The 21,051-nt window shown below is 39.4% G+C and overlaps 1 protein-coding gene across 1 annotated transcript in view; it reads left to right on the top strand.

The window, feature by feature from the left end:
• The window catches only part of RPH3A (rabphilin 3A), a 726,349-nt gene extending 709,584 nt beyond the window's left edge, over positions 1–16,765 (top strand). The window contains exon 19 of the mRNA XM_086943083.1: positions 10,449–16,765. Coding sequence (XP_086799209.1) covers positions 10,449–10,579 — 131 coding nt within the window. The 3' untranslated portion in view covers positions 10,580–16,765. The remainder of the gene's footprint in view (positions 1–10,448) is intronic.
• The last annotated feature ends 4,286 nt before the right edge of the window (positions 16,766–21,051 follow it).

Genomic DNA, 21,051 nt, shown 5'->3' on the forward strand with positions numbered 1-21,051 from the left:
AGTGTCCCAGCGAAGTAGCCAAAGATCAGAGGATAATAACTGTAGTTCAAGCCTGATTAAAAAGCCAAGTATCCAGACTCTTTTTAGAGGCTAATAGATTAGAAACAGCCAGCACATCTAGTGGGAGTAGGTTCCCAGCGGTGGCACGCAGAAAAGCCAATGATCTGCCTCCTGTTCTAGTCTTCCTTATTCTAGGAATAATTGCCAATAGTTTATTGGCAGATCTCAGATTTTAGGTGGGAGAATGGAAACTGAATCTGGCTGTAAGGTACACAGCCCCATGTGTCAGCACCAGTGCACTGAACACAATTCTTTTGCTATGGGGAAGCCAATGTAGATCATGTAAATGTGAGGAGATATGCGGGAGACATCGTTTACAACAAGTGCGATACAACGCTGTTACATTTTCACTGACATGTATTTTACACTGTACCTTTAAGTTTCTGTTAAATATTCTTTGAGTGTTCTTTAGAACACTTCTGGCTCCTGGGCATCAGGTCAGTTATTTTGTTCCTGTGTGCCAAGAAGCTGCATTCTCTGTTGCTGTGCTGCTGTTAATAAATCTTCTCAAAAGCCTCAAATTGTTCCTGTGGAATATATAACAAATTTTGGCGACGAGGGAAACAAACCATCTTTACTTGGATATACAGCAGCACAGGTGTGGAGTTATTTATGGAAGTTTACCTTTGAATCATTGCACCGGCCTCTGGAGCGTTTTTCCAAGTTGACGACGCAAGACACAACATCGTCATTGCACCTTCTTCAAAGCGTCATCGGACGAAGAATGGAACCAAGGGTTGCTGTTCCAATAAAGCGTCACATATTGGAAGCCTGAAGTAGCGCGAGAGGTTGCCACAAGTTTCTTTTCACTCGGCTACACTCAGTGCGGCATGACGTAGTTGGGCTGCGTGGCGGCCATTTTGGATATATATATTTTTTTGTTACCATAGCAACGTTTCACCGAGTGCGATTTTCGATGTATCGGGTGTTTCTTTGGTTTCAGAAACGTTTATTTCTGCAAGTAAGTTTTGTGACTTAATATAACTATATAACGATACAGAAGAAGGTTATACTGCCATAACAAGGAAGTTTTTGGTCACTTTTACAAAATTTTGTTTTCTGGATCACTTCATTATAAACATAAGAAGAAAGGTCATACACTTTCCACGAGCAAAGCAATACATCTTTTAAATACTTTTCTGTTCTTCAGAGTAGTATCTTTCCGAACCATTTTTAGTACTTTTTCCATATTTACAACATGCAATTTGATCCACCAGAGAATTTTTTACAAAACAAAGGAGATCCTCCAATTCCATGGACAAGTTGGAAGGAAGAGTTTTTCAACTACATGAAGGCGATTGATGGTGAACGCTTGGGTGCGGAGAGAAAGAAAAGTATACTGTTACACTGTTTAGGTTCAGAAGGACAAATGGTTTTTAGGACTTTACCTCCCATTCCACCTGCAGATGGTGAAGGTGAAGGTACTAATGTCTATAAGGAAGCACTTCTTAGGATTGAAAAAAGATTTAAGTCTGTTTCAAATATAGCTCTTAATAGATATAAGTTTTACACTCGTGCACAACAAGATACAGAATCGTTTGATGAGTTTATGACTGCTTTAAGATCTTTATCCATACATTGTAACTTTGGAAGTATGTGTGATGAGATGTTGAGAGATCAAATCATTGTTCATGTTAAGAACAAAAAAAACGCAAGAACGTCTTTGGGAACTCGGTGATCCTAAATTGTCTGAGGCTATTGCTATTGCGAAATCTTTAGAGCAGTCTCAGAAATGGATGCTCACTGTTCAAAAACATAGTGTAAACAAATCAGATTCGTCTGATGAAGTTTGTTTGGTTAAACATAAAGATGGTCATGTCAATGATAATGTACATCCTACTTTTAATGTCAACAGGTTGAATAATCCAGTGAATTTTTAGAGGTTTGATAAATCCGTGATATGTTATAAATGTGGCAGTAGAACGCATGTTGCTTCGTATGCTGGTTGCCCTGCTATAAATAAAGAATGCAGGAAGTGTGGGAGATTAGGGTATTTTTCAACTGTATGTAGGGACGTTAGGAAATTTGTTAAAAATCCTAAAAGTAAAGTAGCTTTTGTTACAGAGCAACCTTCAAAAGTTTGCAGTTGTGTTTGTAATAGTGCAGAAAATTGTGCTACAAAAAATAAAGGATTTGTGGTTTATCTGAGTGAAGAAATTTCTATGGTTTATGTTTCAGTTGATTGACAGGTCATTAAGAAACCTATTTGTGAAATGTTTGTGTTGGGTGTAAGTCTTAACCTAAGGGCTGACTCAGGTTCACCTTGGACCATCATTACTAAAGAATATTTTGATGAGCGTTTAGGACAGGTGTTACATTTCTCAGACATCCTTCCGTCTGAGATTTGTGCTGTGAGTTTCAATGGTTCAAGGGTAGAGATGTTAGGTTATTTTGTTGCGGAAAATACTTTCAAATCCAGATGTGTTGAGGTTAAACTGTATGTGGCAGTTATGGGTGTGAATGTGATTGGTTGGAAGGATCAATGGAGATTTGGCATTATACTTAATCCCTGTGCCAAAGATCCTGTTATGCTTGGAGAAATTTTTGATGTTGAGAATGTTTCCTCTATTGTCAATGATAAAGGAACTGAGTTAATAAAATCAGAATTTAAGGATGTTTTTTCAGACAAGTTAGGTATGATTCGGAACTATTCTCATGAAATTAAACTTAAATCTGGAGTGGTTCCGGTTAAACAAATGTTAAGAGATGTTCCTATTAATGTTAGGGAAGATCCCCAAAAAACATTAGATGAATTGGTTTTAGAAAAAATCATTGAACCCATTGATTCTGCGGAATGGGTTTCTCCGATTGTTTTGGTTAGGAAACCTGATAAATCTTTGAGAATGTGTGTGGACCTCAGGGCTCTAAATTTGGCTAAAATTGTGGATTGCCATCCCCTTCCCAACATAAATGAGGTAGTTTCTATGCTAGAAGGTGCTAAAGTTTTTTCCACTCTCGATTTAAGATCAGCATATCACCAAATTCCCCTTACTGATGATTCAAAATGCCTCACAGCCTTTATTACCCCTCAGGGCCTTTTCCAATATACAAGAATGCCGTTTGGGTTGGCTTCGGCGGCCTCAGTATTTCAAAGAGTCATGTATAATATTTTCAGAGATGTTGATCATTTTGTAAAGTGTTTTAAAGACGCTATTTTATTTTTTTCTAGTAGAAATGAAGAACATTTACTACTTTTGCGCTGTGTGTGTGAAAAATTGAGAGAAAATGGTTTGACTTTAAAGGCTAGAAAGTGCAAATTATTTCAATCTTTGGTTGAATATTTGGGTCCCACATTATCAGGGGATGGTGTAGTTCCTAAAAGATCAAATGTAGATGGTATAAGTGAAGCTCCTCCTGCCACTAATAGAGATCAGTTACTGTCATTTGCAGGTATGTGCGAATATTATAGTAAATTTGTCAACAATTTTGCAACCAAAATGGAACCTCTCAGGAAGCTTCTTAGACAAGGAAATTCTTTTGTTTGGGGGAATGAACAACAATCGGCTTTTGAGCTCATTAAGTCAAAGATCCTGCATGCTCCTACCCTTAGACCTTTCTGTCTGAACAAAATGCGTGTGATCACGGTTGACGCCAGTATATATGATGTTGGTTCTGTGTTGTCTCAAAGGTCGGGTAAGGAGGAGTGGAATGTGTGTTTTGCATCTCGCACTCTTAATGAAACTGAGCGTAGATATGCGGTCATAGAAAAAGAGCTTTTAGCTTGTGTGTGGGCGATCGAACATTTCAGGAATTTTATTTGGGGCAGTAAATTTGTGCTGAGAACGGATCACAAGCTGTTAGTAAATATTCTTTCTCCAGGTGGAGGGTGGAATTCCACGGCACGCATTTCCAGGTTAACTTCTAGACTTCAGGAGTATTCTTTCACTCCTGAGTATGTTCCAGGTAAAAAGAATGTAGTTGCAGATTTTATGTCTTGTCATCCCTGTTTAACTTCAAACAGCAAAATGTTGGATTATACTGAGGTTGTTACTTGTTTACATGATGTTTTGTCAACTTCTTTTGATGAAATTACTGAGGAAATGTGGGAATCTGCTGATAACCAAGATCTCACACTACAGACCATCAAAAAATATATTTTAGAGGGTTGGCCTGATAAAAACATTTAAAAGAGGATTTTATGCCAATGTTCAATGTCTCCAATGAATTAGAACTTGAGAACAATTTGGTTTTCAAGTCAGGTAAATGTGTACCACCTTTTGCCATGCAAAATATGATTTTGGATGTGGCACATAAATCTCATCCAGGAATGTCGGCCATGAAAAGGTTAATAAGGAATTATTTTTGGTGGCCGGGTTTAGATCGCTTGGTTGATCACAAAGTAAGAGAGTGTACTGTTTGCATGGGAAATGACAAAATGCTAAAAGTCAGTGTTCCCCCATTGAAGACAACCTCTTGGCCTACTGTTCCCTGGAAGAAAAATTTGCTTTTGATATCTCTGGTCCATTTTTGTGTCTTCCAAGCGATTCTCATTATGCTTTTGTACTTGTAGACCACCATTCTAAATGGCCAGAAGTTAAGTTTGTGTCGTCTGCCTCTACTAACATGGTGGTAGAGTTTTTTAAAGAGGTCTTTTCCAGAGAGGGTTGTCCTTCGACTATTGTCACTGATAATGGGGTTCAACTTACTTCATTAGAAATGGAGAATTTCTTTAAATTACATTGTATTAAACATCATACTGTGTCTTTTTATGAACCACATGAAAATGGATTAGTGGAACATTTTAATAGGGTTTTGAAAGGGTTCATTGCGGATGTGTGTAAGTCCGGTATTGATTGGAAAACCATTTTAGGAGAAAAACTTTGGTTTTATAGAATTACTCCCCATTCAACCACAGAAATTAGACCTTTCCGTCTTTTCAAGGGACGTGATCCGGCTTCAACTATTTGTCCTTGGTGGTCTAGAGATAAATGTTCTAATAAATCTTTTTCAAAGGAATTGGTTGAACAGGCTGCTCAGAAAGTTGAGAATAAACAAGCAAAATATAATAGTAGTATGACAATAAATGGAATGTCAGAACTCCCAATATTGCAGTGGGAGATTTAGTTAGGATCAAAAGACCTGGGTTAATAACAAAATGTTCTGATAAGTTTGGCAAGCCAATGAAAGTGGTAAGAGTGTTTAGTAATAGTGTTATAACCCAAGATGGCAAGTTGTGGAACATCAAACGCGTTGCTAAATGTCCCAGTGTTCATCAGTCTATGAATTCTTGTACTCAACAAGCAGCAAAGGATTCAAATGCCTCCAGAGTCAAGATGTCTGTTCGACCAAGATTTGTTCCCAGGAAATTTGATGATTATGTTTCATAACGTGTGATTGTTTATTTTTGTTTATTGAAAGGAGATGTGTTACATTTTCACTGACATGTATTTTACACTGTACCTTTTAAGTTTCTGTTATTATTCTTTGAGTGTTCTTTAGAACACTTCTGGCTCCTGGGCATCAGGTCAGTTATTCTGTTCCTGTATGCCAAGAAGCTGCATTCTCTGTTGCTGTGCTGCTGTTAATAAATCTTCTCAAAAGCCTCAAATTGTTCCTCAATTGTTCCTGTTGAATATATAACAAACGCATTTCATGTCAACGCAGTGGTTACAACGACCGCGTTGTTACAGCACAAACCATTACAACTCAAGTTGTTACAACGACTTGCTGCAGGGGGCAGAAAGGGTTGGATTTAAAATCCAATACCTTCCCTACTGTTGTACAGACTGGAGTTGGAATAGTAAATGATACTATTCCAACATTCAGCGCATCCTACAGTAAGTCGTTGTAACAACTTGCGTTGTAATGCTATGCGATGTAACAACGTGGTCGTTGTTACAACGGCATTGTAACGACATGGGATGTATCACATTTGCGATATGCTCTCTCACAGGCAGTTTCAAAAGGAGGCAGACTGCCACATTTTGCAGCACCTGCAATCTCTGTAAAAGATATCCCGGCAAGCCCAGGTAAAGCATGATACCATAATCTAGTCTTGATGTAATAAGAGCCTGGATGACTGTTTTCTTTGCAGAGGTAGATAATAAGCCCGAAAATGTTTCCAGTGATCGCAAAATCCCAAAACATGTACCCATAACTGATTGTATTTGTGGCTTAAATGATAGATGGACATTAAAATTTCAGCCCCAAGATCCTCACAATACCTTCCTGAGTGCCTGGGGGAGAGTCATTTTCAGGCCAGAAGGCGTTGAAGGTGGTGAAAGTGCTCACACAGTATACAAATAGTCTTTAGGAAGACTACTTCAGCAGTCCTGGCTAAACCATCTACCTACCTCCTTTAAGTTGTGAGGTCATAGTTAGATGAAGTGAGTTACCCCTCTTGCAGATTCTTGGACTGAATTTCGGCAAATGTTAGGACAATGTACTTATTAATTTTCATAATGATGATTTCAGGCCAATAACAACTGCAAACATTAAAAAATGGCCTATTGCACTTAGAAATTTGATTATCGATTGGGTACACTGTAATATGAAAATATCCCAAATTATTCTTGTGGGGGGTTTTAACATGAAACTAAGTGATTTATGTACGCAATTGCTTACAGTAGTTTCATGGATAGTTAATCCAACTATTCTTGATCAACCTTTAGGAGGAAGGATTGATTCCCACATTCCCCCACCCTTCCCAAGTTTATTAAATGAATGGTATCCATATAATGCTACGTCTTTTGTCTAGCAGCTTACATCCTTTTTGTTTTTTTTGCGCAGCCAGCGTTAAAGTGCTATTGACTACATACTTATGTGTTCAAGATGCTGATTATAGATTTTTGTATAGTGCATTTAGTGATCAAAGTTCTATTCTACAATTTGTCCTTCATTTAACAAATGAAGAAGTTAAAATAATGGTTTAAGGTTCAACTGGAGGATGATAAATCATACCATGGTAACTCAATAAGTAGTTACTGCCTCACTACAGGAAATCTTGCTTTGTTTGGATGACGAGTTTGAGACAGATGCAATTATAGAAACATTTCAGATTACCTACTATTATTGCAGATGTATTCAAGGTCTTCAAATCATCTGTATCTTATATGCAAATCAGAGAAATTATTTCACAGAAAGACGTTGCTTTGTGACCTGAAGCACTCACCACCGAATTTGGATGACGTTTCGACTTGTAGATCTATATATTAGAGCACAATTGAAGAATACGAGATAATTATTGAAAATAAAACTTGAAATAATCCAAGATCCAGTTTAGATCACAAGGATTTGACTGCCTTTTGGAAAATAATACTAAGTGAAAGAACTGAATGGGCTACTAATTCGCCATCATTTGACGTAATTGAGGCAACTGCAAACACCCTTAGGCCGCAACTGCATTCCCTGTAGCATGGCTCAGTGAGTTAAATGTACAGCTCACATCTCTTGCGATCTACAGGCCACATGTTTGAATGCCCTGAAGGCCATATCTGCCGTCTTTCCTTCCACAGTTGGTAAATTTTAGTAGCATTAACTGGGCTAATAGTAACATCTGCTACGTAGAGTGCTTAGAAATGGCATCAGTGCGGTATAAGGCACTACATAAAACAAGTTATTATTTTATTAGCATTGTTGATAAGTATCAAGCTGATCTTTCAGACAAACGTCTCATATTAACACATGCAACAAATACTGATCTACTGCCTACTGATAGGCACGAATCGTGGAATATTGAGCTAATAACCCTGATGCATTAGAAAAGCTTAATGTTAATTCAAACAGATAGATGAAGTTACTAAGAGGAAATAAACCATTAAACTTCTCGAAAGGCATAAAGTCATCCAAACGGATCAATGTCTAGACTTTCTCAGAATATGATTGGTTAACAAGGTGGACTGTTCACCAGTCTGTTGATGTGCATAATGTACTGCATCCCATGCTAATAAATGTCATGCATTCCCCCCCAAATAATTCCGTTTGTAGCAATAGGGTGATAAAAGGGAGGGGTGCCGTGTCTCAGCACTCCCTAAAGAAAGGGAAGTTTAGAACACGTGGGCACCAGCTAGTGGTGGCAACAAATTATAACGAAATATCTGAAAAGTGTTCTTTTTCCAATGTGTGGGAAGCACTCCTAGGCAAAATAACATTTTGCCTAAGGCAGTGAAAATGCTCATACGTTTCCTGGGGGGTGCACTACAAAAACCTGATGATTTTAATGTGCATCAATTTAAAAGGTTAAAAGATGCAAACGCATGTATTCTAATCACTGTTCAAATGGTTTTAGGGGTCTTTTTGCCCCCTTTTTTTAAAGTAAATATCTTGTAGCAAAGACATAGGAGGTTCGAAATGCACATCAATGCCCTTATTCTCTTTCTAGACACTGAATTGTATAAATGGTTAGTCCTCCAACCACTGTCCGATCCATTTCAGGCACTCATTGCTTCTGCTGGACTTTGGCACCCGGCTCATATCAGCATGCACCATTGACTTCGGCCAACTCACCTCACTTTCACACCTAGTGGTACTTCTCTTACTTTAACCACCCCACTCACCAAATCATCTGGTTGTGTTGATGTGCCGATTACAGACCAGTCTATAGTATTGATGTCACTGACGTCATTACTACCTCTAAAATGTATGAGACCTCGCCTTTTCCTACACATTGCTATCAGACACCTGCACCGTACAGAGAGCCCTTCAAATGCCAGTGTGCTTAAAGCCCACTCTACACCCAAATCACTGTGCACAGCATCTGCATTAACTTCATAGAGCAGCTGCTGAACGTCAACAACCATAAATGATCCAATTCTTCAAAAAAAAACATGGACTTGTCACCCACAAAATAGGAAGTCCACATCTATTCAACCTTTGAACCCAAACCATGAAATCAGTTGTTATGCCTGCTAGTGCCATGGTGCCTTCTGGGCTATTTTCACACTCTCTAAACCCAATAACATAACAAACCACCAACCTTCAAGGCTTCTAAAATTCGGAACGACAAACTCTTGAAATACCGTTCTTCAGTCAATGACTCCAGCACTTAGATGGATCTGCTCTCCTCCTCCCCCCAGCACTGTGAGACCCTCACTGGCGAGTAGTTGCACTTTACAAACCCTTCATTGATTGATTGAGTCATTCACTGCCCATTTATACATGACCTTGTCATCTTTCCACAGTTCAGCTGCTTCTGCATGGCAGCAACACACACCCCTCTCTCAATATACCACTAGACTATATGTCAACAAAATGTTATATATCCCCTTAGACATTTCAAACTAGCCCATGTTAAGCATCAGTTACACTCCCATCACTGCCTGTACCACTGATGTTGCAAGACATATCTATTTGCCTATCTTTTAGTTCTTGAATCAAAACAATAATGTGTTATCATCCTGCACGTCTTTCTCAACTTGCCTACTAATTCACTATTATTCTCATTCGTGGTGACTTAACCATCTGGAAGGATTCGCCCAATCCCATTCATATCCAACTAACAGACTCACATGTTCACTCCTCAAATTAATTTCATATTTCCCCCATACTAAATCACCACTAATCCTATCTGCGTTCCGGAGTAGCGTGATACTCCTCGAAAAGTGATTTGATGTCTCATCAGAGGTACCAAGCGCTATATGAATGCAAACCACTCCCCCTTCTATGCCTTTCTATCCAAATAACAGACTTACACATCCACCACTCAAATTAATATTAATTTACCACTAATACTTTTTGGGTTCCCTGAGTGTGCTACACACCTAAAAGCACTTTGACACCTCATCAGGGCTAGTAAGCACTATATAAGTGCAATTTCAGTGACATTTACAATATATTCTCGAGGTTGAGGACCTCACATATTGTAGCAAAATGTCTCTTTTGTTCTTTGTGGCCACTCGCGTCAAGCAACTATGCCTTGACTCTATAGTCTAAAATTCAGTTGGACTTACTTTATTCTTATCCAGATTTCCTGCTCACTTCCTCCATGTGATCCTGTCTTCTGGAAGACTTTTCAGGCACATGTTAAGCCAATATTAAATGATTAATTGAGCGACTGAAACTTCGGTCACAGTAAGTGAAATAACCTGCAAAAATACCCGACTTTGTATTGGTAATTATGAACCATTGAATAAATGCCTTCATTACTTCCATCCCACACTGATTGAAATTTTTTTCTCTTTGACAATATAAAGAAACAGAACTGCCTAACCCTTGAGTAAAGACAAGATATCTGTAAAAACAATAGTTAGATAGCTGAAATAAAGCTTATACATTTACCTGAGCCTTATCACTGCCCTTAGCAAATGTTCAAGCCAGAGAAACAGGCTTATTTAGGGGTTATGTCATTTCATGTAGCCAATAAAAAAAAATTCTGGAGCAACTGAGGCACAAAAAATGCAATAAACTTCCACTTGAAACAATGTTAATCACCTTCTTACTTTTATTCACAGGTGGGTGTGTTCTCGGAATAACAGCAAAAGGAGAACGCTTAAAACACTGGTATGAGTGTCTTAAGAACAAGGATAAGAAAATTGAACGCTGGCACAACCTACACAATGAAAACCATGTGCCAAGTGATTAAAGAACTATATGAGTATTTATAGGAAATCCATACAGTATTCTGTACCACCTCACTGTAAATGTTGGTGTCTTGTCTTCCAGTTTGTTTCCACTTTTCAGCACTCTCCCTTAAATAGAGAAGAAATTATGTTGGTATTAAATTTAAAGTAAATGTACCTATTTTAATTTCATAGAACCAGCATATTTTTCTTTGGACATTTAAAATGTAATTGTTACCAGTACGAAAGTCTGAATGAAAATTCAACATGATTTGAATGAATATAATGTTGCATTTTGTATGTATTCGGTTTAAAGCAGTTGAGCAATATTCATACTTTGATAATGATAGATGCTTGAATTTCAAAAATGTACTTTGAATTATCATAATATTTTAAATGCATATGTCTCAAAAAGGTGTAATGTGTATATGCAAGAAGAATTTCACAGAATTTTTGCTCGCCCAATTTCGCTTCCTTGTCAGTGCATGTCTGATGTTTTATCTGGCACATACAAGCATCTCTACTCTCCTAACACTTAGGTCCTTCCTTCCATTTTTGTGTGCATTATCAAGAAGGATGGGAGGAGCTACTTGCCTCAAGCCAATCTCTGTTTACTAGCAATTACAATAGAATGTGGAAGATCGTATTACTGCATGATTTGAAATGGCATAACATTTTCAACCTCATGGTCGGTGCATTCTGGGCCTGATTTCAAATTGAGTCTAATTTCTGGAGGAATGCTCAACCCTGATTACAATTAAGTGGTAGAGTTTTCTCCATCTTATTGATAAAACAGTGGATAAAAATCACCGTGTGTTTTCTCATGCAAATTTTAATTTCCTCTGGATACTGGAGAAATGTCCATCACCCTAGATTCTCACAAAAACTCTTCAGATGCTCATAGTGTGCCTGCTCTAATGTTTATGATTGTCTTTTTCTGATCAACAGTTATTCTAATACAATGAATATCAGAAATCTAGTGCACCTTCTAACACCATAGAGGTCTTTTTTTAAGACAAAAATCATAGATATCTGTGTTTCTTTTAATGTTCTTTGTCTTCAATATTAAAGTTCTGGGCATAATACACCCTTTTCTATTGTAAAGCAAGGGTGTGTGTGGTTTTTAGACAAATTTCACACACACAAGTATATACATTTAACTCTGACACTGAAGGTGTTCGTCTAATTTTCTGGTCATTGTAATATTTACAACTTGCATCTAATCCACTAAAAAGCAATCAGTTTGAATTGTTAATTTCAAAACATTACCAGTGACATGAACTGAGTTTTTATCAACTGTTCAAAAACGATTGTAGACATTGAAGAACTAAAGATTAAACATCTGTTAAAATTAAATATGTGCATTTTAGCTGAACCGTTGTTGTTACAGTGTAAGGATTATTCTAAATTGTTTCCTTCTTCCTCAATCTGCATGTAGAATAGGGATATGAATGTTTACAGAGCATCACTGTACGTCCACAATATAAATACTTCATACACCTTTCAATATCCTTTCTTTTATGGATTATTTAATTCTTTTAGACATACATTTGTTCTCTGGCTTAATTGTTGTCAATTCAAGTTTATTATGAAATGACTGCCCTTGAAGATTAAATACTCATTATTATTGAGGATTAGGTTAGTCTTGCCATATTAACACAATTTATCACTTCAGTTGTCTTGTGAAATACATATTTATGTTACTGTACAGTAATCCAGGTGCAGTACAGTGGCATCAAGACACATTGTTAGTTAAAGGTCAGCACACCATAACTTTTCATTTAGAAAGAAAGTGTAGTTCAATATTAATTCAAAGGAACAAACTGAATAAATGCGCAAGCTGATAACACAACCTTTCCAGTTTACCACAATTACTTTCACAATGAATGTACCAATTTCTGTACTCCATTTTCTATTTTATGGTACATAATGTATCTGAGCTTCAGGAAGTTCACCAAGTGGTGAAGCAATGTTGCTTAACACACCTTCACATACAAAAAACAATGGCAGTACATGGCGAGCATTATGCTATAAATATGTAAAGAAACCTGTAGCTTCTGTAAGATCCAGGCAGCACTATTGTGCTGATGTACAACGTATCACAGCAGACATTTATTTTTGATCAGTACAATTTGTTGTTCTGGTTTACTGAAAATCAATTAAACAAGAGTCGGGTAGCTCCTATGTTAAAATTGATTTCAGCTTTCATTTACTGTAAATGACCATATAATTTTTATTAAAGTTAACTGCAACAATACATATTTATTATGACTCTAGAAATATGACAAGTGCTCAGTTTAGGAATATTTACGATCAGTAGATTGATAATGTTATCCACATATTTCATAACGTAGCCTGTTATATCTTAATAGCAATACTGCAGAGCCCATGAAACGCAAGCTGGCGTTTGTGTCACAATGTCTGATTTCCAAACAGAACTGTACACAAAAAAAGGTACGAGAGGTGCAACTCATCAACCTTCCTACCAAACTATTAGCCTAACACACACAACAAAGGGGAAGAGAAAGTAAGACTAAAAGTGTTGCGCTCCCTCTCTTGGAACCCATATTTGGGTAAAAACTTCCTTTACTCACTAATAGTGGTATGCTTCTTCCTTGGGCATGCTACAACAACCCCTGTGCAACCATTGTTAGGGGTGGAGTAATGTTTTTTAAATATGTAAATAAAAAACATTGAAAGCAATCCACATTGCAATGTCTTATTAAAACTACAGTAGTAGTTTTTTATTTTTATTTTTTATTTTTATTTGAAAGGTTTTATATAGCGCTGGCTACACCGAAGGGTATCAGAGCGCTTCACATCCTCATTGAACATAGGAGGACAAAAATAACAATAAATAGTCTATGAAGCAAATTACATCAGACATCAAATGAAAATAAAGGCAGAAGTAAAATAACAATAAGCAGAGTATGAAGCAAATTACATCAGATATCATACGAAATTAGGGCATAAATAGAATACCATACTGAATGTCATGCGTATATCGTAATCGAGAGCAGATTATTATGAACAGTGTGACAATGGGGAAGGTAAGCTATACAATGTATTAGGGAGGACGTGGTATGCAGGTTCCTGGGGGGGGGGGTGGCGACAGTATGAAGAGGGGGGATCTAGGATCTAATTATCCCAAGAATTTAGTGAGGAGGTGGATTATAAGGTCTTTTTTGAAGCTGTCAAAGGAGGTGTTGCATCGGAGGTCTTTGGGGAGGGCGTTCCAGATGGTAGGGGCCTTGCCAGAGAAGGAGCGGGATTTCAACGCGCTTTTTTGAGAAGAGGTGGAATGAGCAGAAGGGTGTTAGTGCTTCTCAGGTATCTAGCACTGCCAGATGTTTTGAGTTTTGATGAGAGATATGTTGGAGAGTTCCGATAGAGGGCTTTGCGTGTGATACACACAATATTGTAGGAAGATCTGCCTTCGATGGGGAGCCATTTGAGGGTCTTGAGGGTAGGGGAGATGTGGTCAAAACATTTACTGTTGGTTGTTAATCTAGCTGCGAGGTTGAGGACGGATTTTATGGGGGCGAGGTGGATTTTGGGAGTACCGAACAGAAGGGCATTCCCGTAATCAATTTTGGATAGGACCAGCGATTGGATAATTAGTTTGAAGTCGTTGGCTTGGATAAAAGGTTTGACTTTTTTAAGGTGGTGAAGAGTGCACTTTTAGCTGAGTTCATGGGAGTTGAGTGAGTGTGAGTGAGAGAGGGCAGTTTAGGGCTGTTTATCCTGGGCCTCCTAGGCAGGGTTAAAAACGTTCCATGAGTTAGTATGGGGCTATCATTCTCCTGTCATCCCTTATGCTGTCATGACCCTGCCTAGGAGGCCCAGAGAGGGTAACAACATTGTTAGTGTAACTTCCACACCCCCTTTGTTGTGCATGTTAGGTTCCAAACAGACCTATCAGGAAACTGGGCCGTGAGTTGGATTGAAAATATACGCATTATGTGCAATGGGCACTACTGGGAGCTCTACTGGAGGCAGTGATATTGCAGATAGCAAATAATGCTTGGCACAGCACTCAGTAGCAGGCGATTACTCTATAATTGGACAAGGGGTGAGCCATCACACATTTGTGTTTTTATTTAGTTTTAATATGCTTCCCTTGTGTCTTGAACATTAGCAAATCATATTAATTTAATTGAAAATATACATTGAATATCACATTAAAAAAATTGAAATTGAAAATATACATTGAATATCACATTAAAAAAATGCAACCGGCCTCAAAAAATAAAAGCCTTCACTTATTACCTCATTAGCTAAATACATCGCCCTCTGGGCCCATTTGGGATTACAAGTCTTTCAAGAACACCACAGTTAGGAGCGTTTCACCTGAACATTTCTCATACTGAAATAAAATGACATGTCCCTATGAAATACCATATTTACCAATGCCCATGGTACTGTTATGTCCTTGGGGGGATACAAAGCTCTTTCCCAGCCATCCTATACAGTAACACCTAATTTCTAAGCATGACTTATGTTTCAGTGTGGTAAACTCATTAACTATGTGACAAATTAATCATATTGGTAATCATACGGTTTGATACAGCATCAAACCGTATGCTGTATGCGGTACAGCATACGGTTTGATGCTGTACCGCATTGCTATTATTTAAAAAATCAGAATTTACAGCCAGATGTGAGTGCGTACACTAGAATATATGAAGAAGACACAAAACTGCCTTCTTTGACGTTGGGTGGAAATGGGCAGTAGAGAGATAACAATTGGACTATTTCTACCATTGTGTACTTGAGAAAAAAATATGATGCCAGGCACATAGACATATATGTTATGATCTTTTGTTTAACCTCCGTAATCTTCCTAAGAAAAAAATTCCACATTAGTCTTTATTTGCTGTGGAACGCAGTTCATTATTCAGTTTTCAATACATATTTTGCCAGGATTTTTTCTGTACTTGCCTTTCAATAGAATATTAATATAATCAAAGTAACATCACTAATATATAGTTACCTTTCACAGCCAGAGAACGTTATTCCTTTCATGTGTGAATGTATCACCATCTGATGACTATGCTCTTGAAAGTGCATTTATTCATAAAAGTAGAATAAATGTGGTGCAGTCTTCGCTCGGCTATCAGTCTCATTTGCACAACCTCAACTTTTTCTTAAAAGAATCACAACACCCATAAATGCATTGCAAAATTGCTGACCCTATGCATGAAATATTTTAGGGAAGCTATATAGATGACTAATTCTTTCTTGTCCTCTTGTGTTGTGTGATTCCTTTATTAAGGAACATAGGTGTTTTTAGTGCGTGGTATATGTTGCTTTAATATTTTAAGTGTTATATCTAATAAAATCATCAATGTTGTTTGCATTGTTCTGATAAATCATAGAAGGTACTTTGTGATGACTGAAAATACATTCTCAGCATTTAAGCTGAACATTTTGTAAATTTGTATCATAATATAGCACTGGTAATTTTCATGGCAGTAGGTTGCTGAACAGACTCAGTGTTTCCTTTATACGCAGTAGTGGGAAGATGAGGATGTAATTGTGCCATACTAGAATATATGTTGCAGAACATGAAAATTCAATTAGTTGACTGGAGACATTGATTCTCCTTGTATTTCAGGTAAAGAATTTAATATACTGTTCTGTATGCTTGCAGGAATATTCATTGTTAGATTGCTATGACTCAGTCAGGATTGATCTTTGAAAAACTGACAATGTGACAAAACACTCACCTACAGTGAAGCACAGAACAATGAAATAATGATTGACTTCATATACCTTTTCAACTTCTCTCACCCTACACACCCACGATATTTCTTCTAGACAATCAACATGACTTCAGAGCACAGCATATTATGGTCTTGTATTGATTAAAAAGCTATCTTTTTCAATGCCATTTAAGTGTTGTGCAAATCATTTGACAATGTGTATATTTGGCACATGCTTCCGCGTTTTTCTGGTTAACTCTATACATGTATGACATAGGCGACTTTAAATAATAGTTTATCTTTAATTGTAAATAAAGCATGAGCATATGGACTGGGAATGGTGCAGTGCCTCTAATAGGGATGTTTGCATTCTAATGAGCATGCAGTGAACAGCAAACTGTTTGTGTACTAACGCGAACAAGTATCAGATTAGAAATCTCCTGTCTTCCACTGCATGCAGATACAAACATTTTCTCTATTTCTGTGGTGTATCTAATAAAGTAAAAATGTAAAAGAAGCAGTGTCTCTCTCTTTGTGTTTATATAAATCATCAACATCATCGTAAATGTTTATTTCGGAAGAGATGTGCCATAAAATATTTACATGAAGCCTGAGCGTTTTATATGTTAATTGGGTCATTAATCAGAAATGCCGTAGTCAGGCATCATAAAAGAGGAAGAATACAGGAAGTTAGAGGAGGAGGATGAGAAAGTTCAGTTTTATTTATTCATAGTTGTGCATTTGTATAGTGTGAGCCAGACCAAAAGAGGAGATTAAACACTTCACATAATTCAGCCGGCAATGCTATATCTCTAACATTAAAAAAATCGATAGATAGATATATAGATAGAACTTCGGCACCTCTTCAGGGTGGCGTGCTTAGACTGGAGAAATGCGCTAGTTAAAAGAAACATAAATTAATGCAAAATATGAATAGAGCTCTTTCGGCAGATGCAATGCTGAAAATAGTTGATTGGCACAAAACTCATGGCGTGTTTTGGTCACAATGGCCTTGATCACAGGTGTTGCTTTTATTCATACCAGGTTGGCTTTGATGGTTATTTTACCAATTCGAAGTTGTAATACTGTGACTGGAGCAGTGAAAGTATTTGTCATTTGTATGCTCAGCACGGATGGATGTTGCTAATCTTATGCTTAAAAAATTTTGCTGTAAAAATGGCATGTTCCCTTGCATTTCTTTAAGTATTATTTGTGCTGGGGTAGGATGATCTATTGTGAAGAAATGTTCATGCAGGGTTGAGTATTATTCACACTGAGGTGATAAGCCATTTAAAAAAAAAAAATTTTTTATAAAGACTTTATTGTGCATTTAAATACGATTACAACCACGGGCCTACAACCACAGGGGCCGGCCGCTAGAACAAGTAAAAGCGATCATTGTACAGCACAAATCTGTGGCCGATCTCCTAGAGGTCCGGCAATAATACAGGATAAGATTCGTAGCAACACAGGATGAAATCAGGATATGATAGTATTTTGTTTTTTTATAAAAAGGAACAAAGAAAAGAAACAAACAAGTCTCAAGGCCTAAGACATTGTATACGAAGTTGTGCTCATACGGGGGGGGGGCCCAAATGCAAGATGAACAAGCTAGCAAGCGGTAGAGATGGTCAGGGGGGGGTCAGTGGGGAAGTCAAAAATCAGGAAAAAAAGTAGACTACACAAGGAATGTCGGATCAGGGGGATAGTGAGATGTCTGGATTATCCTCAAACGGGGGTGTACATATGTTTCCTCGATAGGCGTTCCACTGGTCCCAGATTCTAGTCCACGCCCCAGTCTCGCCCTTAGCCAAATACACAGTCTTCTCTCTAAACATACACCAATCCATATTCTCCTTCCATACTGACACAGTGGGCGGCCGTTGGGAACCCCACAACTGCGCAATGTCTCTCTTTGCGATCATGTTCCCAAGGGCCGCCCACCGGGCCTGGGCGACGTTGTAATCATTCGGCTCCCACACATTCAACAGACATCTCCGGGCTTCAGGCAGCAGAGCAACCCCGGTGACACACTCCATTACAGCATGCACCCGAGTCCAAAACGCAGTCACCTCCCTGCATTCCCAGATGATATGGAGGAAAGTAGCACTCAAACCACATCCACGCTTACATAACCCATCCGCAGAGAAACCCATGGAGACCAGACGAGGACCGGTAACATACACACGATGAAGACTTTTAAGCTGGACGAGACGGAGACGGGCGGGAATGGCTACCTCCTTCGGGGAAGACAGTGCAGACTGCCAGTCTTCATCATCCAGTTCCAACCCGTCCCCAGTCCAGGCCTCCCTGAGACGCACGAGGAGATCTGCCCGATTGTTGATTAACTTTTTATATATTAGTGAAATCGTACTATCAGGCAGATGACCATCGAGTACACAGTCTTCCAGTGGGGAGGACTCAGGAATATTGGCATCGGCAGCGAAGACCGATGTCAAGGCATGGCGGACCTGTGCATATCTAAAAAACTCTCTTTCACTCAGCTCATATTCATTCTGTAGTGTCTCAAAAGTCTTAACCGCACCCTTTACCCAAAGGTCACCCACTCTGCTAATACCAATCATATCCCATTTCTCAAAACCTTTCGTTGTCCAGAGGCATCCCAATCTCTCCGACGCATACAAAGGGGTCGCACGTGTCAATCGATCCTTCCAACCCAGAGCAGCATTTGCATAACTCCAGACGCGCACAGCAATCTTAGTGGGCCCTGTTAAATTTCTCCCTGCTGCTCTAGAGTAGAGCGCCCTGTTGTAATTCCCACCCAGCAACTGATACTTGTCCATCTCAAATGCCGGATTTGGGCTGGGTGCATACATTGCGTGATTAATCGCGCACAGCTGAGAGGCCCAATAGTATTGCCTGATATCCGGGAGCCCCATGCCCCCGTCATACCAGGGGAGAGTTAGCTTAGCAAGAGCAATTCTTGCATGGCCGTCCCAAATGAGCCGCCTCTGTAGGCTTTCCCCCTCCCGAAAGTAACTTGCCGGGATGATGTCGAGTGAATTCTGAAGTGCGTATAAAAAACGTGGCAGGGACATCATTTTAAAGATCGCGGCACGACCGAGCGTGACAGTGGCAATCTACGCCAACGAACCACGTCAAGCTTCAACCTCTGGAGAGGGGGGAGCAGATTGCGCAACAGGGTCTAGCGATACAAAGATCCTCAAATATTTGAAACCCGTCTGGGAAACCTGAATAGGAAATCTATGTGGCAAGCAAGGGAGGCCACCCGAAATTACATATACACAAGATTTAATCCAATTTATAACCAGACCTGAATTCTTACCGAACGAGGTAAGAACATCAAACAAGACGTTAAGCGATTTTCGGAGGGAGGTAAAGTATAAGAGAATATCGTCGGCATACAGCGAGATCTGGTCTTCAAAATCAGTAGTCCACTGAATACCCTTTATCGACGGCTCCCATCGGAGCCAGGCTGCGAGGAGCTCTAAGGCAAGTGCAAAGAGTAGGGGAGACAGCGGACACCCCTGTCTCGTACCCCTCCCAAGAGTGAAGGAATTGGATACTCGGCCGTTAACGACCACCTGAGCCAGCGGTTCCCTGTACAGAAGCTTCACCCACCCGATAAACTCCGAACCGAAACCAAATTTCATGAGGGCGGCCCAGAGATAAGGCCATTCTATCGTATCAAAGGCCATCGTGGCGTCCAAGGAAGCCAAGATGGCCGGCTCTTGAAGAGACCCCGCCCTCGCGAGAACACCATGCAAGCGCCGCAAGTTGAGTGCGGTGTTCTGATGTGGGATAAAACCAGATTGATCCGGATGGATCAGGTCACAAATCACCGTAATCAAATGATTGGCCAGAACTTTGGCTAAGACTTTAGGTTCAGCGTTCAACAGGGAGATGGGCCTGTACGAGGAGCAGCAATCCAGAGGCTTGCCCTCCTTAGGAATTACCACAATTGTAGCTAAACGCTGATCACAAGGGAGGGCGCCAAGGTCTCGTGACTCCAGGAACATATCGCGGAGATATGGTGCGACTTTATCGGGGCGCAGTTTGTATAATTCGATGGGTAGACCGTTCGGGCCCATAGCCTAGCCCGAACGAACGGAACGAATAGCGATCGCAATCTCATCCGCAGACAATGGAGCATCCATTAAATCTCGGTCTTACTCCGATAGGCAGGGCAGCGCAATATCGCGTAGCAACAAATGGGAGTCTTCTTCATCTCTATCAGCCACTGGGGAATACACAGTATGAAAACAATCCGCAAAACACTCCACAATCTCGTTCGGCTCAGTCACACACTCTTCATTCAAAGTCTGAATCACGGGGACCACACGATTCGGCCTTTCTTTCTTATCAAGCCACGCAATCAATTTACCCGCCTTGTCCCCAACATCATACAATCTGCCCTATTGCTCCCTGTACATTGTTTTGGCAGCATCCGTGACAAGGGACTTATAGTTCAGCTGCTTCAAACCAAGGGCGTGGAGTCTATCATGGGTAACGCCTGAGTCTAAGTCATTCTCCAGGTTGACTATTTCGGCCTCAAGACGCACAACCTCTTGATTCTTAGTTTTCTTGGCTTCACAAATTAAGGATAAGGCATGCCCACAAATAACAGTCTTGAAAGCTTCCCACAGGGACATAGAAGAGGACACAGACCCCTTGTTTTCAAGGAAGTAGTGGTCTAGGGACTTTATCAGACTGTTACGGGTCTTGGGATTACGCAAATACCAGGGGTTAATGGGGGCGACCCGCCCGCACCACTCACCCCAGTATCCATACAAAGCTATTGTGGGGAA

This window comes from Lissotriton vulgaris, chromosome 11, assembly GCF_964263255.1.
Source record: "Lissotriton vulgaris chromosome 11, aLisVul1.2, whole genome shotgun sequence".
Taxonomy (NCBI): domain Eukaryota; kingdom Metazoa; phylum Chordata; class Amphibia; order Caudata; family Salamandridae; genus Lissotriton; species Lissotriton vulgaris.